General features: G+C 56.0%; 1 protein-coding gene across 12 annotated transcripts in view; it reads left to right on the top strand.

Moving 5' to 3' along the window:
• The window catches only part of CELF2 (CUGBP Elav-like family member 2), a 626,712-nt gene that overhangs the window by 433,863 nt on the left and 169,047 nt on the right, over positions 1-23,802 (top strand). For 4 of the 12 annotated variants that reach the window (XM_004605318.3, XM_055147415.1, XM_055147416.1 and 1 more), the window contains exon 1: positions 4,803-4,936. The exons of 2 other annotated variants lie outside the window; for them this stretch is intronic. In XM_004605318.3, the coding sequence (XP_004605375.2) occupies positions 4,809-4,936 (128 nt within the window). In that variant the 5' untranslated portion in view covers positions 4,803-4,808. Of the gene's footprint in view, positions 1-4,802; positions 4,937-5,069; positions 5,433-12,100; positions 12,228-16,425; positions 16,657-23,802 lie in introns of those variants that run through there. 6 more of the 12 variants (XM_055147421.1, XM_055147419.1, XM_055147424.1 and 3 more) reach the window with 5 other exon arrangements.

Below are 23,802 nucleotides of genomic sequence, written 5' to 3'. Positions count from 1 at the left end.
GCCACCAGCCACAGCACCCACGTGACCTGGGTGCCACTGTATGCACTCGGGCTTCTCCCCGGCGGCTGACGGCCTGGGTGTCTGCTTTTACGAGACGTGGGCTCAACTCCAGAGAGAAGGCAGAGAGTTGACGGGCAAGAGTCCACGTCAGGACAGAGAGCAAGAGATGGGGCATCAGCAGGTCCAGCTCCTGTGGCCCTGTCAGTGCTGAGACTGCTCTCGGCCCCAGAACCACCTCTTCTAGACCGCACAGGGTTCCTCTCCCACCTTTGGCACCGTGCCCTGGTCTTCCCTGCCGTGAGGGAAGCTAGTGCCAGGAGTGGCTCAGGGCACACCTGGAGGAGCTCAGGGGCCAGTCCTGGCTCTGTTCTCAGGGGCAACCCCTGGAAGTGCTCTGGGACTCAAACCAGCATGGGCAGGATTCCAGGAAAGAGCCTTTACACTGCACGCTCCCTCTGCCGCTGCTCTTGTTCTTGGAGGATGCAGCTCTGAAACGCACCTAACCTCGATCGAAGGAGGAAGGCGCGGCTGGGGAGGTGTTCCAAGGTCTGAGCACGTGCAGGAGGCCCGGAGGAGCACTGCTGAGTGTGACCAACGCCAACTGCTGTCCCAAAAGAAGGCTGCTGGACGCCCACACTCGAGATCGCTCCCTTTGAATTGCTCCTTCCGGCCAAGTAAATGTCAAAACACAAAGAGATGGGCTAGATGGTAGAAGAGAGTTGAGTCATTAATGCTGCATTTGGAAATGTACCTTTCATTCCAAAAATCATCTCTAATATAACTTTTCTCTTAGAAAATGATTTAAGGGTTCCCCACTTAGAAAAGTCAAGAGTTCTGCTTCTCACTGTTAGGAGAGATGAAGTCACGAAATTTGCTTATAAATGGGTAGACATGGAGAGTCTCATGCTAAGTGAAATGAGTCAGAAAGAGAGGGACAGACATAGAGGGACTGCACTCATTTGTGGAGTGTAGGGTAGCATCACATGAGGCTGACACCCAAGGACAGTAGATACAAGGGCCAGGGGGATGCCCCATAGCTGGGAGACTGCTTCATGGGCAAAGGGGAGAAGGCAGATGGAACAGAGAAGGGATCACTAAGAAAATGATGGCTGGAGGGATCAGTCAGGATGGGAGGTGCATGCCGAAAGTAGATAATGGACCAAACATGATGACCTCTCAGTGTCTGTGTTGCAAGCCATAATGCCCAGAAGTAGAGAGAGAGAGAGAGAGAGTGTGGGGAATATTGTCTGCCATGGAGGTAGGGGGAGGGTGGGAAAGGGGGGATATACCCGGGATATTGGTGGTGGGGAATGTGCACTGGTGGAGGGATGGGTGTTTGATCATTGTGAGAGTGTAACCCAAACATGAAAGCTTGTAACTATCTCACAGTGATTCAATAAAATTTTTTTAGAAAGAGTTCTGCTTCTCAGCTCACCTCATGCTCCCCTAAGTAGTGCTCCCCATGCTCCCCAAGCAGTGCTCCCCACATTCCCTGTGTAGTCCTCCCCACACAGTGCTCCCCATGCTCCCCCATGCAGTGCTTTGCTAAATCCTGCCACCAAAATACGTTTGCTCATAACTGAATCCCTGGAGTTAAACACCTCTCTTTTTGGCAGATGGAGGTCACTGAGATGAGTATTTGTTGCTGGTCTCTGCTAATTATTGCTCTAGCCCTTTGGAAAACACAGTCTCACCATTAGGATTGTTAAAAATTAAGTGCTATTCTAAGGTAACCTTTTTAAAAAGTCATAGTAGTGCTTCTTCTCTCTATATTCAACTCAATTTTGTTTGAAAAAAAAAAAGTTTGGACAGAACTGACATATCGTCAGATCACAGCCTCTGAATCAAGATTGCATGAAGTTCCTATCAACGCTCTCAGGGTGCGGAGTGAGGCAGGGAAGAGGAAGCTCAGTCTCGGCCGCCGAAAGCGCCCGGCCTGGGACAGGGCCCGACGGGCTCCCAGCGTGGGCGGGTGAACGAGCGAGGTCCACTCGCTAAGGAGCCCAGGCCTGACTGGCAGCGCCGGAAGCCCTCGAGGGCACTTCCGCCGGCCCAGGGAGGAGCTGCTTCACCCTCAACCTAAGGGCAGCTACTCAGCGCCTCCCAGGGCAGGGGGTGTCCTGCAGACCAGGGGAGAGGGATGGGACGGCCTGTGAGGGTTCTTCTTACCGTCCACAGCGTCCACCCAATGGCCTGTTAGAAGACAACCTGGGTTCACACACGCACACACACACACACGCACACACACGCACACACACACACACGCACACACGCACACACGCACACACGCACACACACAGCACACACACGCACACACACACATGCACACACACAGCACACACGCACACACACACATGCACACACACGCACACACACGCACGCACATGCACACACACGCACACACACACGCACATGCACACGCACGCACACACACACACACACACACGCACACACACGCACATGCACACGTACTGAAATTATCCGCTCCCTGGCATCTTGATGGCTGAGAGTAAGTTTCCACCTTTGCCAGGGTGCACTGAGCACCCACGAAGGGCAAGTCTCTGGGGGGTGACGGAGAAGAGCGAGGGAGATGAGCCCAGGGCGGGCCCGGAGCCCAGAACTCCCCGTACCACGTGCTCGTGTGTAAAGGAGAAGCCCACGGGCCCCGAAACCCTCAGACCGCCACCAGAGCCCGTCCCTGGGCTGGACTGGCCCCGTCACCTGAGTAGGCATCTCGCCTGGCGGGATTCCAGGCCCCAGCGAGCACTCTGGACCCAACCTGGCTTTCAGGAGCCAACAGGCACTTGCCCCCCGGAGCAGGGCTCAGAGCAGCTCAGCGATGACTCGCCTCCTGGCTAGGCCTGCTAGAAACTGAGGGGGGGCGGGGGGCCACACCTGGTGGTGCCCGGGGTCAGCACTGGCTCTGCACTCGGGACTCACTGCACGTGGTTCTTGCGAGACCAGACGGGATCCACTGTGGGCTGGCTGAGCGCAGGGCAGATGCCCTAACCACTGTGGTGTCTCTCTGGCCCCTGAACAGGAGTATTTTTAAAGAGTTTTGTCTCCTTTTTCTGACGTTCCGAACTGTAGCCAGGGCCGTCTGCTCCTTTTATAGACATACGCATTGACAGGCGCTTCCAATCTCCAGAGACGCTCTTCAGGCGCAAATCAGCGTCTGGGGGCCCGTCCCAGGGCCAGGGCCAAAGGGCTTCCGGGCGGTGCCCAGGGCACTCACCCCACCAGCCTCTCCCCTGGGTCTCTCCAGCAGGAGGCTCGTTTCCACGGTGTCGTCCTTGCTTCAAAGAGCAATTCTGACGGTGCAAACCGCCTCTCCCCGGGAAAGAGGCTCCTCTGGCCTATCCACCTTGTTGCAACGCCGGGAGGGAGGGAGGGCCTGTAGGACCCCGACTGAGGGCAGGAGTGAGGGTCGGGCAACCCCTGTGCGCCCCAGGAGGCGGGTGCTGAGCGCGTCACACTGCCTACTGCTCTGCCAGCCACCGCCCACCCGGGTGACCGAGAAGCTGAGCAACGTCCCCCGGCCTCCCCGACTTCTCCAGCTCCCGTTTGGGGGCCAGGAGAAGGTGCAGAAGCAAGATGTGATGGGAGAAGGGGTTGTGGACCTTCAGACAGGAGGGAGCGGCCTGGCGTTGTTCACACCCTCGTAGCAACCCTCCCCCACAGCCACACTCTGGCCCCAGTCCCTGCCGAGGGTCCTGCTGTGCCGCTGAAGACAGGGCAAGTGCCGGGAGCGGGAACTGACGGTCCACAGCTGTGTGGGCGGCGTCCACCCTGCTCCAGCCACTCCTCACTTCCTGTCCACACAGCCCTCCTGGCTGTGGGCCTCAGTTTACACTTTCGGACAAAGGACTGTCCCCTCCACCCACCTCCCAGACTTCTTGTGAGGGCTTGACTCTCCATTTCCTGGGGGACCTGCATGGAAACCCCCGACCTCCGGGAAGCAGCAGCCCAGCACCCCCACCCAGCTCCCCGTGTGGACCGGGCCCGCAAGGAGAACTCGGGGAGGCAGCCGGGTGCTGCCTCCAAAGGGAGCATCCAGCCGGCCTTTCCAGGGCAACGCCCCGGCGGCCCCGGCCCCCATCCTGAGCAAAGCCGCCCCAAGCCACCCACCTCCTTTCTCGGAGGCTTCTCCTTGATTCTTGTCCGCGCCCATGAAGTGCTCGTTCCCAGGCGTGAAAGCATGCCTGAGCACCCCCATCTCCACCCTCTGCCTCCTTGACCTAGGGTGGGGTGGAAGGTCTCGACCCTGTCACTCTTCCCGAGGACGAGAGGAGAGGGACAGATGAGGCCAGCTGTGAATTCCCTGTGCCAGAAAAGAGGGCAGAAGCCCTTTCAGCACCCGACCCTCCCGGTCTTAGTCACCTGGAGTCGCACTGAGAGTTGAGAGAAAAAAAAAAAATGACAGAGAGAGAGAGAGAGAGAGAGAGAGAGTATATAAAATTGATTTTGCCTTAAGTGTATAAGGGAGAGGTAAATGAGTTGCTCATTTTTCTTTCCAGTTTGTTGGGTCATTTATTATTATTATTATTATTATTATTATTATTATTATTATTATTATTATTTTCTTATGATGCTAATTAGGAGAAATAACACCAGCCGGGCTTGAGTGGATGCAAACAAGAACCTATGGGCAGCTCCGTGTGTTCGTGGTGTGTTCGTGTAAAAATATGCCTAGACAACATAACTTGTCAGAGAGGATTATTTCTACTTAGTGGATCTGCAGGGGCCCCTTTGCTCCACCATTCAGAATTTGACTAGAGAGTGGGGAAGCGGGGGGGGGGGGCGCAGTAATGCTCAGCTCCTGTGGCATTGATGCTCGAGCCACTTCTGAACTGGCTTTTGTTGAGACTATCAGTGTAGAAAGCATGCGCTGTCCCAAATCCGCGGTTACTATGAGAAATGAAGAGCTGCCTTTAAGGTATGTGCGTGTCCTTTGTTTTGAGACCTGTGCCGTGCTGGTTTCCAGAGCCGCGGAGACAAGGAGTGGCCGGGATGGAGTGGCCGCCTTGTCGTAGGAGGCGAAGAAGGGGGGAACAAGGGATCAAGCGAGAACGAGGGAAGAGGAAATTGAGAGCGGGAGAGCGGGAGAAAGAGCGAGCGAGGGGCGAGCGAGGGAGCGAGAGGAAGGCGAAGGACGGCGGGGTGCGAGTGGTATTTGCACTCGCTGCCTTTTGAAAGCATAGCATGCATTTGCTCGCCGCTATTTGTGAGTGGCCAGTGGATCGTTTGAAAGGCTCCGAATCTGGCTCTCCCAAGCCTTTGGCTTTGCCATGTCTGAGCCTCTTTCATTATTATGCACTCTGCATGAAATAATCACTGGGGAGAGGAGCTAAGGAGACTCCATGTTAGACTGCATTCCAAATACGGCTCTAATCTGGACTTAGCCTACCTAAATAGTCCTCCTGTGTTACCAGGTTTGGATCACTTTATCCTGTTTGCCAAAATGTGTACCTGTTTCAGGACCCCTGTCCGTGCATGTTGTCTGGGGTCCGTGTGTATTGAAAGCCAGTATTTGTCTCCTGCCTCTGTGTTAGGGTTCTATCGCCTACCAAGAATGAGCCGCCACTGACCTTTGGGGAAGCAGAGAAAGAATTATGATAGAATAGGCATCCTGCTTTGAAAAATGTAGTCTTTTGTTTATTTGCTAGCAGACATTGTAGCACTGAATACATCTTTGGGTCTGACAATAGGGTGGGCGAACAATAGATCTGTCAAACTAGCTTAATGCATGTCTGGGCTTTTTTATTTTTTTCTTTCTCAACACCCTTTTTATCTGCTATAATCTTGTTTGTATAGACTATACAGAAAGAAGAGCTTTTAGAACTGCTTGTTTGTGGTATTGTGCTTTTTTAAAAATGGGGCATCTACCGTTATAGAGCTTTTTGCATTTTGCAGCTCCGTTGGTTGGATTAAGTTAGAGATTTATTGCTTACCTCTGTTAACTACAGAAAGAAACTTATTGATTGAGACTGTTGTAATACCATTATCATTCTGGCAAACGCCTGGTTGTCAGGCAAGCCTCGAGAGTATCTCATGTTTAGGGATTTAAAATTTGCCTATTTGGGGGGACTTAAGGAATGCTGCGTGAAAGAGCAGTTTAGAGGAATTTATCTAATGTTTAAGGAAATTGGGATTTCCAATCTCTGCCTCCTCTGTGGGCATCCAAGCGGATAAACAGTTTAGAATACAAGGACAAGTGAGAACTTTTGCTCTTATAATTTTGATCATAAGTTATTCTTTTAGAGACTATTACGTTGTTGAGTTAAAGGTCTCTGTGAAATATATTGAGTTTTTATATATGGTTATGGGCTCCTAAAATGCATTCCTATGCAAGGCAAACATTTTTTTTTCACATCTACACAAATCTCTCGTTTTATAACATGAGCATGGTTTCCAAAGTGAAGTATGGGGCTTCAAAAAGAGAAAGAGGGAGGAAAAAAGAGAGAATGGAAAAAAATTTTTCAAACTTCGCAAATATCAAACATTTTCATTCATACTCTAGCTATAAAATAACTGTTTTTCTAGAATACCAAATGGCAAACTGTTTCCATAAAAAATGATCTCACTAAGCTTGGTGTGATACAGAATACAGAATATCTAAATTATCCGTGTTTTGCTTTGATTAGCTGCTTGAGCTGGCGCAAGATTGAAAAATTAGCAAGTTCATAGAGAAAAGCAGCAGAGCTGGTTTTGCAAAACAGAAAGGAAATAATTTTAAAGGGAAAAAAATGTAAGGACAGTTTTAATAAATATTTCTTCTTGAATTATCTTGTGGTTCAAATTAGTGATGTCCCCGTAAATAAGGAATCAGATCATTGGTCTTCTTAGATTTTTAGAGTTTAAAGCTGCATTTCAAATCTCAAAACTGAAGTTGAGGTGTTTGGAGTTGTTCCATTCAGATGAATAAAATCAATGTGACGGACTAAATAATCGAAGTACTGAAGTATAGATCTTCCTTTATTGACAATATCTTCAGAGCCTGGATGGACCTCAAACGTAGCTCTAGCCTGATAATTTTAAAGTTCCCCACTGTGAACAGAGTAGATTTTTAATGCAGAGTTATTACATTTGTGCTTCCTTCCAATGCGATGTGAACTGTCCATTCCATACGCTATGCCAATAATTGCTTTTAGGATGAGCTCATAAAAGGTAATTGTTGCAGCTTCATATCTGAGGTTGGCCCGCTGTTCCCAACACACCTACATTCTGCTTTCTTGGGAAATCTCTATTCCGAAACAAATCTTCGCAGAGCCGTTTTATTTGGTGGGGGGAGGGGGGCGAAGGGTGGCTGGGGAGAAAATTCATCTCTGTACTCCTGACTGCTTATTAGTAGCAGATCGATAAAACGGAAGGAGTTGGAAACCTCCACGTTGAATTTGTGACTCCGTCACCATTTTCTCCCCATGAGCTTTTTGCTTTGATTTCGAGGTGGTGGTCACCGATGGGTCTGGGAACCAGGGACGTCCTCCCCCCTCGCCTGGTGTTTTGTTTTTCTGGGTTTTCTCCTCCATTGCCAGTTCTCAGACTCAGGAACCTCCCCCACACTGCGCCCTGCCGCTCCCTTCTCCGCCTGGTGGGAAGGGGTGCGGTGAGGGGAAGGAGGGGGTGGCCGTGCTCTGCCTCTAGGACAGGGGGAAGACAGAATGTGTGCCCCGCTATGAGCCGCGACGGACACCGATCCCCCGGCAGTGACCCACGCCAGTCTTTAGTGACTCATGCTTCTCAGGGCAGACTTGCGAAGGAGCTCGGCCTTTTCCGGTGGAGGCCAAGCGTTGGGCCCCAAGTCCCCTCCCCGGAGCCCCTGGGGCACACGTGAAGACGTGTCTGGCTGACCACAGGCGCGTCTGTGACCCACCCTGCATCCCTCCCCCTTGTGTCTGTTCGATGGAAACCTCACCCGTTTCTCTGGTAAAACACCAACCTCTCACTGGCCACCTCTGCCCTTGGGGCCGGACAGACAAGGGCCAAGCGCCCCAGACTGACAGTCCTCGAGAACTCCGGAGCAAATGCAGCTTGTGCCTGGGTGCCCAGGAAGTCACTCCGAGAGCGAATCGATACTAATTATTGTAAGCAGGGGGGTTAATTAGGTGAGAATGTGGCTGCAGGAAAGTTTATTGCTCACAGCCCTGGAACCACCTCGTGGCCGGGAAGCAGGTGAGATGCAGGAGGGGCGCCGGGCACTTGAGGCGTACCCACGGCTGGCCCCAGACGCGTGTCCCCACACTGGTGGGGAAGTGTGGGGCACCCAAGGCCTCAGACTCATTCTCACACGCAGCCGTGTGGCAGCCTCACGAGTCGCACCCGGGCCCATGGTGCCTCTCCTACCAGCCCTGAGGCCCCGCCCCCCGCCGCTGTCCGCCCCTTAGCCTTTGGGTATCTGGGCTCCGTCCTGGGGGCGTGGGCAGGGCGGGATGCTGGGTGTTGGGAGCAGGCGAGTTCCCCTTTCCTGCAAACTATTGATCGTCCCAGGGACGATGTTCCAGGAAAGCCCGGGAGTTTTTCTGGATTCCCTCTGTCTTCCCTTCCACCCACCAGCTGCAGCGAGGGGCTGGGGAGGGCGGTGCAGATGGCTTCTCAGATGGCTGGTGGGGAGGAGGGCGGTGGCCAGGCGGCCAGGGGCACTGGACGGTCGGGGCCTTCGAAGAATTGGATCTCAGGGTTCAGGAACCAAACTGCCTTCCTGCCACATGGGTGGGGCCTTGGGATGGGACGGAACTGGAGGAATGTGTGTGTCTGTGTGTGCGTGCACATGCGTGTGTGGTGTGGGCGCACATGTGTGCAGGTGTGCATGAAGGCGTGTGCATGTGTTTGTATGTGCATGTGTGCGCGTGTGTGTCTGTGTTTGCACATGTATGTTGTATGTGTGCGTGTGCATGCACATGCCACCACCGTAGAAGTGTGCTGGAGTTAACCCCCACCTGGCGGCAGCTCGGCGTGTTCCCAGGCACAGCCCTCGCTCTCTGCATCACGGTGGGCAGGGCGAGACGGGCCGTGCTGTCTGTGCCACTCACGGCAGCCCATTTTCTTGTCAGACCCACCAGAGCTCAGGGAAGCACCTCAGAGCGACCTGTGTTCCCAGAGCAGGCCTCCGGCGGCGTTAGGGGGTGACGACCTGCCCACAGGCCTCCTGGGAAAAGGGCAGCCAGAACTGTCCGGCAAGCGCAGGGCCCGGCCGGGAGGAGCCGGAGGCCGGAAACCTGCTGGTCACCTCCTCCAGGAAACGACTTGCACGGTTGTGGGAATCTTGTGCGGAGCGAGGGCAGCCGCAGCGGGGAGCACTCGCCTGGGAAGGCGGGCGGGAGACGCTGGCCCCCGCGGGCCGGGGCCCGCTCAGAGGGGCTCCTCCACAGAAACGGTGCAGAGACGGCGTATGCCGCCCCCTCACCTCAGAGTCACAGGAGCTGGGGGTGCAGGGGCACAAGGTGGTGCCAAGCCATTGCCCCGGTCATGCCTGGCTCCGTTTGGAGAAAGTGGAGGCCCAGGGGTCCACATCTGGTGATTTGGACTGGCCCAAGGGCACAGTGCCGGGACCACCAGGTTCCCTTCCAGTCGGGTTCGGGATCTCGGGCGTCAAAGGCAGTTGGTCCCGCCCCTTGGGCTCTCTCCCACTTGCCTCACCTTGGGAGTAGCTGGTCCAGGAAGCGCCGCCCTCTTTGGAGCCCGGTGAGCCGGCGTACCTGTCATCCCGAGGAGTCACACGTACCTGGTGGCAGCAGAGGGGAGCACTGTGGCCCTCTGTGCGGTAGTGACCCGCTCCAAAGGGACGGAGTCCTTCTTCCCCAGACTCTCTGGGCCTGCTCTCACGAGCCCTTATGGAGTCGCGGGCGCACCCTGCACCCTGTCCCAGGTCTGAATGGGCGAGCAGGCTGCTGGGAGCCTAGGGCTAGAGGGAAGGAATGAAGTTGTATTTCGGGGGAGGTTCCAGGGTCCTCCGTGATACCTGACCAGCAGGGCTGACAGCTCAGTGCTCGGCGCATCACTCAGTATTGCTCTGGGGTCCTCGGGTCAAACTTGGGCTCGTGAGCACGCACCCCTGCCCCTCCCGGCTATCACTGGAGCCCCCAAACCTCTGTCAGTGACTGGCCAATGAACCAAAGCCACCAACACTGCGCCCGTAGCCAGCGCGGCCTCTGTCCCGGATCCGCTCCTGGCCGCCCCCACCGGCGAGGCCGTGGTGTTCCTTTGCCCCGTTTTAAAGACAGCAAAACGGAGTCCCAGAGAAGTGAGGGTCCCGGAGCGGAGAGGGGCCCCGCACGGGGGATTCACACTCAGGCCCAATCCCAGCCCCCTCCCACCACCTGGAGAGTCACCCTCAGGCCACCTTCCACCCCTTTGATTCATGGGGCCTCCTGGGTGTGACCCAGAGAAGCACCCAGGCGGGGGCGTCCTGTGCTTTGAGGGTCCCGCTCGGGAGAGGGTGGGCTCGGGCCTGCACATCGCGAGCAGAGCCGGAAGCAAGCGGACTCCGAAGCAAGCTCCCCCACGTGGAAAAGGTGCGTCTGCAGAGTAGCCGGGAGCTGGGGGACCCAGGCTGAAGCCTGCCCTGGCAGGGGGACAGAGAAGGGCGCAGAGCAAACCCTCCAGCAGGGCTGAGGCTGGTGGGCGCTGTCTGAGCACCCCAGACTTACCTTTGTTGTTCCAACAAAGCGACACCAGCCCCTCGCTGAGTCCCCTTCCCGCTCAGACCACAGAGGGGTCCCCGTCTTTGCTGCTCCCCATCCTGCCACTTGTCTGTGGGGCGGCAGAGTCGCCCGAGACCCTCGGTGAACGGTTACCTCAGACTTACTGCTGAGCCCCAAAATAAGGGGGCTAGGGGCCATTGTTTTCCCCTTCCATGGGTCATTTGGGATCTTCAGAAGCCTCCATCCTAAGCTAAAAATGGCTGGAGATTTGGACCACATTATAGGGAAAAAATAAATTTCCCTGTGCGCAAAGCCTTAATGTACTTCCAGCCTACATGTCACTTGAATAGCTTGATTACATAATTGCTGGGCGATAATTAGGTTAACACACCGTACTTCGGAGCTGCGGACTCCACGCTTCCGGCCACGCCTGAGCCAGGTCCAGCTCCCTGTGTCCTGCCCCCTCCCACCCGCCACCCACCGCTCCTCTTTGTGGGGGCAGCGGGTCCTCGCTGGAGCGAAGCGGCTCCGGTGTTTTGTGCGGGAAACCTAAGCCTTTTGTCTCCTAATCCTCACTCTGCTTCCAGAGGAAAGTGCTCGAAAACATAATGATGATGACAAGGGGGAGGAAGGCAACCCCACGGGGCTGGGGGCTGCACAGAGCTTGGCTCTTGCCAAGCGCTGCTTCACACGAGCCCACCCCAAGGCTCCCAGCACGCCCGCTCGCTGCCCCCACCTGCTCCTCTGGGCCTCGGCACGCCCGCCACGGGGAGGGGGACCCCACAGCTGCTGCTGCTCAGCTGTTGGGCTCCATCAAACGCTGCTCTCGCCCCTTTTAATTGAGCATCACGTGATGCGGGGAAAGGCGAGCGAGGGGCCGGGGGCAGGAAGCCCTGGGGAGGGGGATGTTCCAGCCCATGACCGGGGCATCGGGACGCCCTGGCACAGGGTAGTCAAGCCAGCACCCCACGGCCCCTCCACCAGGCCGGTACCAGCACCGGGGACCTGGGAGAGTTTGAGAAACACGGCGTCTTCTCGACCCACTGGAACATTCCTGGAGAGCTTTTGTTCCCGAGCCCCGTGCAAATCCCCTGCGAGACAGGACAACCCCCGGCTCCCCCGGCCATGCCCCGTTTCCTCTCCCCAGCCACCACCTGCTGTGCGCTGGCCTCTGGGGACAGGCTCCTCCCTCCAGCCTGGCCACACTGGAAAGGAATCCGGGCCCATCACCCCCACAGCTGTTCCTAGTTCAGGGACCGGCCGGGTGGAGGCAAGTCCAACTGATTCCTTCCGCCAAGAAGCCACCAACCAGAGCGCCTTAAAAATGTGTGGTCAGCTGCCCCCTCGGCAGGCAGCTGGGTTGGGGGACAGCTGGGGGCCTCCACTGGGCAGAGCCGAGGGGGCAGAGGAGCTGAGAGGGCAAGGAGGCGGCGGGCAGGCGATGATGGAGAGAGGAGAAAACTTAGATCAGGAAGGGGTCAGCTGGCTGGGCCCTGGGTCTGAGAGAACCTCTTTGTTGACCTTCCCGTCCTTGGGCATGGAAGCTTCCGGAAACTCGAGAGGCCCAGCTCACTTCCGAGCACGCAGGTACGTAGCCCGGCACTGCCGCGGGTGTGGCCCACCTCCTTAGCAGCAAGAGAAATCGGCCCCATGATTTGTCGTTGATTTTTTCCCCCTATTAAAAACAGATTCTGAAAAACACAAGATTGCAAAATGCCAGCAGCAGCTGTTCTGAAACCCCCCTTCGAAATGTAAAATAAGAGTTTAATAACCATTTCATAGCCTCCCCAGCATTTAATTGTACTTGGATTGTTCACGGGATGAGCTTGAAGTCTCCAGCCCAGGAGCTTTCCTCATGGGGAGAGGTGTGGCAAGAGGGCGGAGGAATATTTCGTAAGCGCTATCTTTATGGCACCGAGAGAGAGTTTACTTAAGGGTCTATTCAGGTTTTTTTTTATAAATCCAGATTAAAAAAAAAAAAACACCGCTGTTTATTTTTGCAAGCTGCTAATGAAACAGGAGTAAGCCAATGACAAACACATGGTTACAAAGTCAGATAGTCTCACTGGCACTTAACATGCATGCGGATTTCAAATTTATTGGCTGAAAATGATGGGGAATCCTCCCTCCTAGGGCCTGTATTCCTGACTTCAGACAGCTCTGAACACATTGGCCTTTTTTTCTCTTTAAAAAAAAACAAACAAACAAAAAAGCTATGATGATAAAATTGGAATTGAAAATGTGACGGGGGGAAAGATGTTTCAGATTCTTGTTTGAATTGGTGAGCCAGAGATAGGGGGTGTGGAGGTGGGGCTGGGGGCTTTTGTGAAGGGGGCTCTTTGTACCCACAGCACAGTGCTGGCCTGTTTGGCTGGCTCGGGCATAGCTGGGGGCCCACGGCCTGCGTGGACATGGTCACGCGTGGCATTCCCAGTGGTTGTCAGTACGGGAAATTGTGCCATGAAATAGGCTCACGGCGGGGGATTGGGGGGTTGTTCCTCCCTGGGAGGGGAGACACCAGGGCCCATCCCTGTGTCAGGGTGTGAATTGGGTGCTGGATGCTAAGAGCTGTGGTCTCTGTTCTGGCTGGTTGCAGGGGGCGTGGGGGCGGGGGTAGGGGTGGGACGAGCAGGGCAGAGCTCGTCCCACGCCGTGGCCGCCACTGAGCATAGGCATTTGTCAGTACTCGGTGACTGCGGGGGATCCTGGTGTGGCTCTCCTTCCGCCATGGGTGACAACAAGGACCGTCCAGGACAGGACGGAGCTGGGTCTGCAGGGAGGCAGGGTGGCTGAGCGCCCCCGGCTCGCCTGCAGCCTCCTCTAAAAATGAGGTCATTCAGAAACTTTCCCTTGAAGTGCCTCCAATTCTTGAATTGCCTTTTGTTTGGGCAATGAATAGCAAGTTGATTAAGAGAGAGAGAGAGAGAGAGAGAGAGAGAGAGAGAGAGAGGTAGTAGGGGGATGGGCCTAGCAGAAAGCTGAAGGCTTTTCCACCCGTGACGTGGCACTGGACGTGTTGTCACTGTGCCCTGGACCCCATTCCTGGCGATGCCAGCACACGCCCCACCTCCCAGGTCATGGTCACCAGAGTGTGCTGGCCCTCGGCCCCGCCCTTCCTGGCCGCTGCCAAGACCCTGGCCTCTGCCGGCCCCGGTGACCCTCGTGCGCAGCAGGGCCAGCGGAGCTGCTGCCAAGTATTCCAACTGCCCAAACACACCAGCGGCGGGGTCTGGCCGCACGGGACCCGCCGGAGGGGCCTGTGGGATTGTGGGGACGTGCCCTCCCGCCCGGCTGTCCACCGCCAAGCGGCCACCCGGGAAATGGGAGCTTTTTTTGCAGTGGGGCGTTGAGGGTTTGGCTTTTGTTTTGAATTTTGCAATTTGCATTTTCACCAGGACCGTTGTTGTGCATGGGTCTGTGAGATCACGGGCCCAAGCCCCAGGGTCATGTGTGCATGCACACGTGTCGTGCATACATGTGCGCACACACGTTGCTCTCCGGCCCCCCATAAGCGCCCATGCAGCGGCTGGATTACTTATGGAACTGGCAGCAAACGAGTCTCCCTTGGCTGCCCCCTCAGCTTCCCGGGGGTCTGTCCTCACCGGAAGCCAGGCTAGAGGGAGTTTTCTTGACCCGGGTTTTACTTCTCACTTTGAATGGCACCATCGAAATGGGCTCTGAAAACTCGGTTACAGGGTAGTTGTTAAATAAGGCAATAACCTATGCACTTGTAATTCTTTCTCTATGACCTACTTACAGAGTACTTCACCCTCCTTATGGTATGATTAAAAGCTGCTTTGAATCCACTATTGCCTCAAGGGATTTGAGGCTAGAATTTAACAAACTGCTGAGAAGGCTTAAGTCATAAGAGGGCTTCCCTCCGCTCTGCCTCCTAATTCACATGCAATTAAACAGGAAATAAATATTTCAGAAGTGGACATGTTAATGAAGCATTTTCCGCCTTAAAAAAATGTCGACATATAGAAGGGGAAGTTATTTTTTTTCCCTTTTGATGAATGCGGGTTTTCTCCCCCTTCTGTTTTGGAGACTGACTCTCTTAAAATAATCAGCTCATTATGTACATTTGGGATTTATATCAATAATAGATGGGAAACCAAGAATTGTCCAGGTTTGTCTTCTCTTATCCAGCTAATTACTTTATTAGGGTTATTAAGAAGCCAATAAAAAATTCTTATAATTTCAGAGGCGGTACTGGAAGTAAGCCGGGGAGGAGAGACGGAAATGTGGCTCTATTAGGAAAAGTGCAGGCATTTTGGATTTCGGAGTCGGTTTTATGGCTTTAGCTCTTCGGTTCCTGTTAAATCTACACCTGGCTGCTCAGCAAAGGCAGTATCTTTGGGGGGAAAAAAAAAGGTTAGTCTAGCTACGTCTGCCTTGGAATTAGAGTGATCTTGATCTACAGCCAGGGAGTTCAGCTGAAGAAGGAAATCAAGACTATTAAGTATGTATGGGCTCAATTTAGTGCCCCAGGCCACTGGGCTCTACTGCTCAGCGGAGCAAGTCTGGATTTAAAATAGCTTAGTGGGGGCCAGGGAAGTGGCCCAGCCTTAGCGGACATCCCTCTGGGGTGTGAGCCCCCGAGTTCCATCCCTGGCACTGCCAAAATAAATAAAAGGGGTTGTGCGGACTTGGAGTTGGCGTACAAAGTCCATCTTCCTTCATAGCCTCCAAGGATGCTCAGGTCTCATTATCAGACAAGAAAGATGTGAGCCACATTTTTTCTCTAGCCCTGGGGTTTGGGACACATTCAGTGGCATGTGACTTGCTTAACCCTCTGGTTGCCGTGATGATCGGGGCATGTTGCATCTTTACAAAACTGAGTGATGATTCCCAGAAAAATGGGGGCAATCTGTAAGCGACAAGCAGCCTGCGACCATCGGCGTCGGTGTAGAATGTGAGAAAAAGACCACGGGGAAGTGTCATGGGTTTTGTGGCTCTGGGAGAAGTTGGGCTTCACCCAAATAACGGGTGGGAACAAGAAATGAGGACGCCCAATTAGAAAGGCACCGTGCAAACTCCTTATCTCTCAAGAATTTTCACGAATCACTTGGGGGAAATTACATTCATCTGCTCCTATTCATTGGCAGGAGTGTTGCCAATTTACTCAATTCCTGTTAGCAAATCGCTTATGAGTCTGACATGGGTGTAGCCGCCCGTACCCTTCCATTGTCAGCCTAACCCTCAGGCGAGCAGTTACTGTGCCGGGTGGTGTTACATCACACATCTGTCTTGTGTGTGTGTGCGTGCACACATGTATGCATATAGTGTGTGTGTGTGTATATATATATAAATAATAAGTGAGTACTGAATGTTTCAGTCCATTCCGTGTCGTTTTCAAAATGAGGCCAAAGGAAATGCAATAGTGCGGAGACTGAGTGGTCTTTCTCCTCCAAGCCCCAAGGAGACCCAGTCCTGACTGTCCCTCGGGCACCCCAACCCACAGTTTGGGAAACCAGGAGCGCCTCTCCGACTCTGCAGCCCTCGGTCCAGGCTTCTCCTGCACCCCAGGGCGCGGAGACGCACCCTCGCGGCTGCTGCTTGGGGGGTGCTGGGGAAGTGAATTCCGCTGGAGGTGCCCAAAAAAAACCCAGATTAATCCTCCGGCCGCCCCCTCCTCGCCGGGCGCCCTGGAGCGGGGCGTGGATGGAGCCGCCCGCGCGCCCCTGCGTGCCGGGGCGGGGGGTGGGGGCCGGGGGTCCCGGCGGGCGCGCAGGGGTTAAGGCTGCGCCGGGCCCGGCTCCGCCCCCGCTGCCCGCACCTGGCGCTGGGCTCGGGGCGCCGCGGCGCGGGCAGGCGGCGGGGATTGGCGGAGCGCGGGCGGGGCGACGATGTGACAAGTGCCGGCTCGGGCGGCCGCCGCGGGGAGGCCGCGCGCACCTGTCCCTGCCCGTCTCCGCCGCCCCCCGCGCCGCGCGCAGACCATGACTTCTGCCTTCAAGCTGGATTTCCTCCCGGACATGATGGTGGAGGGCCGTCTGCTGGCCCCCGACCGAATGTGAGTGCGACCCCCGGGCCGCGAGCCCCCGACCCTGGCGCGCGCCGCGCCCTTCCCCGCCGGGAGGTTCCGGATCCGCCGGCACGGGGGTCTCCGGGAGGACCCGGGGTGCGGGGCGCAGCGTGTCCCCCCCGGCTCTGGGGGTCCCCGGGAGGACCCGGGGTGCGGAACACGGCGGGTCCCCCCGGCTCAGAGGCTCCCCGAGAGGACCCGGGGTGCGGGGTAAGGCGTGTCCCCCTGCTCGGGGGGTCCCCGGGAGGAGTCGGGGTGCGGGGCGCGGCGTGTCCCCCCGACTCGGCGGGTCCCCGGGGTGCTGCTGCGCGGAGCTGGGCGCGGCGTGTCTCCCACCCACCCCGGGGCCGGGCACGGGCGATGGATCGGGGCGCGCGGGCACCCGGGGAGCGTCCCCGGGGCGCGGGGCACTGGGGAGCCGCGAGCGCGCGGGCAGGGCGCGTGGGGTCCCGGCGAGCGGGGCCGCGGGGCTGGGGCGCGGTGCGCGCGTGCACGCCGGTGTCCTCTGGAACCAGGGGCGGCTGCTGGAGCTGGCCTGGCCGGGTTCGAGCCCCCCCTGCCCGTCCTCTTTCCCCGCCCCCAGGACTTTTGCATTTGCAGAGCCGTCACTAGGGGGTGCGGGGCTGCAGAGGGAGGTGAGGAGGGGTCCCGCGGGTGCGCGCGGGTGCTGCTGCTGCCGCGCCGGGCACCCGTTGGCGGGTGAACTCTGTTGCCGGAATTAGCGGTCATTTTTACGTAATCGCGATGGTCTGTCTGACTCGCAGGCTGTGATTTAATCATGAATGTGCTCCTGGCGCCGTGCCACGTCGCCAAACTTAGGGGCCGAGAGTTGACGGTGCGGGGGGCCCGGGGAGGCCGGCGTTGGCGCGGGCCAGGCGGGCCAGCAACGGCTCGGGCTGCGGGGAAAGTTTCCGGGCCGGCCGTGGCCCTGGAGCCCCTCCCCAAGTGCCCCGGAAGAGAGAAGCCCCAAGGCCCCCTGCCAAGGCTGGCGAGGAAAGGCTTGGAGTGGGTACAAGGCGCCAGCATCTCTGGGCGAGGCCGCGCGGAGAATCTAGGCTACAAGTCGCGGGCTGCGGGGAGAGGGCAGCTGGCCGCTGGGCGCGCGGTCAAGGGGTGGACATTTGCAGCCTTCGCCCACCCCGGTGCCAGCTTCCTGGAGGCTTTGTGATTTGCAGGCCCTTCTGTGCATTTTAGGAGTCCCCCCACCCCACCCCCGCGCGACTCACCCCGCCCTACAGTGTGAATTCTTCTAAGTGGAGAGATTCTTGAGAAGCCAGGCAACAACATATTATTTGGAGTTCCTGAAATTTAAAAGGGAAAGAGGAAAAAAAAATCAGTGGGGGCGGGTAGCAAGGAGTGTGCCAAGTGACAATTGGGCTGCAGAGTGACGCCCTGTCCACTTGCCCTGCCCACTGAGATAAGGCCCATCCTCCAGGCTGCGCTAAGCAGATGACTTAAAATATTCAATGTTCTGTGGGCAGTTTTCTCTGAGAACCCACGCCTGACCCACCATTCTCTCGGTATTTGTATTAAAAAAAAAAATTAAAGATTTCTCTCACAGGGCCAAAGGGAACAGAGGCATGGAGACTGCGCTTGTGGGCTGAGGTGTTGACTGGACTGAAGTTCTGCCTGTTTTTGTGTTTGTTTGTTTTTCTCTGTGTTGGGTGTCGGAGGCTGAACCTCTCAGAGCTGGTGGGACCGGGATCCTGAATTTATGGGCACCCATCACGTAGGTGGCTGTGATCTCTCTAGCTCCTGAATGCTGCATGAACCTGAAGTATTACTGGCCTTTGGCAGACGCGGCCGTGTGTCAGCCCAGTGATGGAGTATGGGATTTTAATTGTCTCTCTTGTTGGGTGCCTGGCTGTGACCCGGCCAATCCTCAGCCCCTGTCTCTCGTCTCTGCAGACTTTCTCCCGTTCTCTTCCCGGTTCCGGAATCTCCCACCCAAACCCACATAGAACTTCTACCTCACTTCTTCCAGATGTCCATTATTTCCAAGTGATTTCCACTGGAATCAGATTGCTTTCAACTGTTGCTTAATTGGAGTGAGGCGGGGAGAGGGCAGGGGGGATCAGCTAGGATGCAGAGCTGTTTTCCAGAACGCTTGGTGTGTCCTTCTGCAGATGCCGGGTACAGGGGGGAGGTTTAGGCCTGGGTCAGCAGGGGGTCTGCAGCTGAGAAGAGGCCTGGGGTTTCCTGGAGAGGGCATGTCCCCTGTCATCCGGCCACCCTCGGAGAGTGCCCTCCATCTACAAGGAACGTCCTTCAAGTGGAGGGGCTCCTCTGAAATGGATTTCCTTTGAAAACAGCAAGCCATCTCTTTCCACAGCCATTTCCCCCGCAAGAATATACTAGATAAGTTTGCAGGCTGTAATGTGTGTGAGCCCTCGGGGCAGCAGAGACGGATGATTCTCCCAGGCACCCCCAACCTCCACCTCCGGGGCTTTGCTCGTGGGCTGTGGGGAGAGCGCAGCTGGCCTCGGGCACACGGGCCTGGCTCCGTGTTGTGTCTGCAAGTCTTGGGGCTTCCCGAGTCTCGTCACGAGAAGGGCGTGGACATGCCGTCGGGAACCTCAGTCGTTAGCTGGGGTGTCTTCGTGTCCCTGGAGAATACCATGTGGCATCAAGAGCCTAATTAAAAACAAATTCTAAGAGAACCAGAACAGGCCTCTGGAAGGGGTCGTTTCCTTCATTGACCCTTTTCCACTCCCCCTCGCCCCCGTATACGCACTTTGGGCTTGTCAGTGTTTTTGAACTTGTCAGCAAATCTAAGGAGTGTCCTGGAAGCAAGAAATTGTAGGGGTGAAAGGTCTTTGGGCGCCACCATGTGTGTTCCAGTGTGTGATGGCAAGTATAAGATCCTGGGAAGGAGCCTCCAGCACGTTCAAATGAAGCCCTCTCCCGCCCCCAGCCCCCCTGCATTCTTTGAGCCACCCGGATATGAATCCACCCACCGGTGGGTTTTGTGGATACGTGGAGAATGGACCCACCAGTGTCCCAATTCAACAGAACAGTGGCTCTTGGCGTGGCCTCGCGTGAGCTGGACCCTTGGAGCATGGCCTCTCCGAGGAGGTGCCCGTGAGGGGCACGGAAAGCGGGTGTGGGGTCGTGAAAAAGCTATGTTCTCAAATGAACTCATGATTTATTCTCTGTGGATTTATTCTCTGAAGACTTTCAGCTTCAGAATGACCTGAGACCACCTAAGTTATGAATTATAGACCCTCATGAAAAAGGGTTCAGGTTACAGGAAAAGCTAAAGCTAAAGTTTCAGAAGGGCCCTGACTGGAGACTCCCCGGTGGGCCTCCTCTGGCCCCCTGGAGACTGCAGCGTTTACGGGACATGGTACCAGCTTGCCCAGGAGTCAGTTAGGACTTTTCTCCCCTATGCCCCTGAACTGGCAAGTGGGTGTGTGCAAGGTGTCCTGCCAATTCATACGTCCACTGTCCCTAACCTTCACAGCAGACCCATTTCACAGATGGTGCTGAGAGAAATGACATGCTGACCCCCCACCGGATGGGCAGTGCTGGGGGGTGAGGGGCTCCACATACACACCAGCGCGTGTGGAGGAAGCAGGAACTAAGGGCGACTAGGTCTGGCTTTCCCGGTCTTCTGGGGCCAGGAGGACCGTTGTAGGGACTAGAGACACCTTGTCCACTCAGGAGTGACCCTGTCATTCCAGGCCACACACTGGATCCATTCCACTCTCCCCGGTGACCCGCCCCCAGGGGGGCTGCTCAGAGACTGGTGCTTCTCGATCACGTGGTTAGGGGGTCACAGGGTACCCACAAGGCATGGAGGTCGCCGCCCAGGTTCCCCTCTCCCTTTACCCGCCTCCAGCTGGCTCTCGGCATCAATTCCGAAAATGCCATTACCTATAATAACACGCAGAGATAACAGAGCGATCGCCTGGTTCCGGCACGGCCGCGTGAGGGAAAGGGGGGGATGCTAAAAGGAGGCTGGGCATCTGGCTCGGGAAGGGGAAAGTTTAAAAATAATGTTTTCAGGTGGGCTTGCTCAGCGCGGCGCTACGCGTTTCCCCATCAGCTGCTTCCTGAGGCCTAAACTCCAGCCCACATTGGCATTTTGGAACACGGGTGTTATCTTTGATCCGGCGAGAGGTATTATTTTCATTCTCAGCCTCGCCGTTTCATTGTAATTTGCTGCATTGAGATGACTCGGGCATCTGTGCACGCAGAGCTGGGAGGGAGGGGCGAGATAAAAAAAGGGGGGGGTGGAGCTGGTGTGCAGCAAGAAGCCGAGTAATAAGGGGTTCCTTGGCACGTCTGCCACTTCAGCGCCCCCCAGAGCTGTGACAGTGCATCTGGGCTCTGATGAAGACCCCCGGGACCCCTTTCCCTTTTGCATCTGTCCCAGACTTGCACCTCCTTGCAGGTCTGTTTGCCCGTGTTGAACACCTGGCCCCTGGATAGGGGAGTAACAGGCCCGTCCGGGCGGGCAGTGCAGTCTGACCCACTCGGGCACTGCCGCCCGCCACCCCGGAGAGCCTGTCCCCACCTCGGGGGGTGCGAACTGAGGCTTGTCGTGAGGGGTGAGTGCAGCGACCACGGGTGGAGGATCTGGGCGTTCCTGTCAGTCATCCTGAGATTTAAGACATCACCAGACCCCGTGACGCTGCCCGACAGGCCTGCCTTCCGGGGGCCGGGATGGCAGCCCGTCGGGGGAGCCCCCTGGAAGCTGCCGGGCTGTGCTTTCCTGGGCCCAGCCTCGCCCAGCCCTGAGAAGAAGATGCCAGTCTGCACTCGAGGCCGGGAGGGGCAGGTTGGAGGCCCCGTGTGTGACCGCAGGCGCTGGACGCCTTGTCATTCGCCCTGAAGTGGACGCCCTGGTCACCCCCAGAGAAACCTGGGCGGGAAAGCGAAACTCAGTAGCGCCGTAAGTGCGAGGTGCTCAGGCATTGGTGGAGTAATGGTTCCCCGTCAGCATCTGCCCTCCCCGCTGGGCCGTCTAGTCTCCTTGATGGAGACAGGCGGCAGGAGGGCCTTCCCAAGAAAGGGGAGTGCCTGCGGGGGGGAGACCCCCAGTCTGAGTCCAGTGTCAGGCTGCAAGGCTGGTGAGCCCCCAGCCCCCAGACATGCCTCAGTGCTGACTCGCAGGCCCCTCCGGGCATCTGCTGGGCACTGCTGGGGGGGCGGGGGAGGGCTCTACCAGCTGATGACTTCCGCTGGAATGCTGATAAATATGTAATCAGCTGGCACGCGGAATGACAGATGAGTACAAATTCGGGTTTGGGTTAAATTTTAATTACTCCATTGGAATGAATGCCTCATAGCCAACTTGCCAGCAAATTATTAGGCCCTTTCCGTTTTTCGGCTTTTAGGGTTTTATTTTGGGGGGTTGTGCCTTAAGATGTATGTAAATTAGGGTGCGAGTGTCCTTAGACTGAAGTCTAGTTTGGGGTGATTCTTCCGAACTCAGCCCCTCTGTTGTGCACACAGCCTCTCCCTGAGGTCTAGATGTAGGAAGAGCAGTCCTCTGCCCTGCCCGGCTGCCTGCTGGCCAGCAGGGTGGGGTGGCCATCTCGGAAGGTGCCCAGGGAACATGCTGTCTGCAGAATGTCCATCTCTGGATCTGAGTGTGGTTCAGGAGCCACACCTGGGGCGAGGGTGCTGCTGCCCTCTCTGGCTGAGGGTCTCTTGGTCATGCTCTGGGGTCCCTGGGCTCCTGCGTGGAGCTCTGCACCCAGAGCCTGGTTCTGAGTCACCCAGGAGAGAGCACCCAGAGGTCTGTGCTGCGGTGGTTCTGTCCGCCTGCAGGAGCCCAACTGCGGTGGCACTGGGCGGGCTCCCCCGGGCCGTGGGCTTCCTCCTGCAACAGACACTGAGTGGAGAGGCTCCCCGGGGTCTCCGCTCACGAGCAGTGCCAGGCATTTGTGGTTCCTCGACGTCCGTAGATGCTCAAGGCGTCCCACAGCTCTGTGCCCAGAGGCTTCCTGCCCATGCTCCGTCTCAAGGAAGCCCAGAGCTCGACTCGGGTTCATCAAAATTTTAAGGTGCTATTTGAAATCCTTCTCCATCAGTTACGTCTCCCCTCTCCTCTCCCCGGGGGCAGCCCCGCTGGACCGCGTTCGTCAGGCACGACTGAAGTGAGGCAGTGCTGGAGGCTGGAAGGGCAAAGTACTCCATGGTCCATAGGTCTGAAGTATGCGTGTGCATGTGTATACATGTGTGTGCACACACATGTGCTGGTACCTGATACTGACAGGCATGGTTACACATATGCAGAATCTCCCGTGTGGGCAAATTCTCTGATGTGTCTTCCTGCCATCGGCCAGGATCTCACAATCAGCCTACAGCACCTTTAGGAGACCCCGGTGGTCCCAGACCCCAAGACCCCCATCAGTGGAGGCACCCCAGGGCCCCAAACCCAACATCTCTGCCTGTCTGGACTGGGTGTGTGCGTGTATGTGTGGCCTATTTCTGTCCACTATACATGTGTATGCGTCGTCTATATACCTGTGTGTACATATTATGTGTCTGTACATTTATCTTCCTATATTATATGTATGCATATATTTATTTTACATATGTGTTTATATCACATTTTATTACATGTAGTTGGCTATATTATTTGTGCTGTCTATAGTATGTTTATATGTTTATGTCTGTATTAAAGATGTATGTGTGGGGCTGGAGCAGTAGCACAGCGGGTAGGGCATTTGCCTTGCACGTGGCTGACCTGGGTTCGATTCCTAGCATCCCATATGGTCCCCCAAGCACTGCCAGGGGTAATTCCTGAGTGCATGAGCCAGGAGTAACCCCTGAGCATTGCCAGGTGTGACCCAAAAACAAACAAACAAAAAGATTACGTGTATATATCTTTCCATGCTCCATTTGTGTGTATCTGTCTATATTACATATGTGTATATGTACATACATAGCTGTACTATGTTATGTGTGTATATGTCCATGCCCTCTGTATTATGTGTGCATATCTATGTCTATTACGTGTGTGTCGCTGCCCGTCTCTCTGTGCATCACTCCACACATGCATGCACCCGTACCTGTTCACATGTGCATGTGTGTACATCTGTCTCTGCATCTGTGTGTGCATGTATACGTCTGCACGTGTGCCTCCAGAGGGAAGGAGAGGTCCGCTCTGGTGACCCCACC

Source organism: Sorex araneus, chromosome 9, assembly GCF_027595985.1.
Source record: "Sorex araneus isolate mSorAra2 chromosome 9, mSorAra2.pri, whole genome shotgun sequence".
NCBI classification, from domain to species: domain Eukaryota; kingdom Metazoa; phylum Chordata; class Mammalia; order Eulipotyphla; family Soricidae; genus Sorex; species Sorex araneus.
The sequence above is the reverse complement of the archived record's forward strand: the minus strand, read 5'-3'. Positions and strand labels throughout refer to the sequence as shown.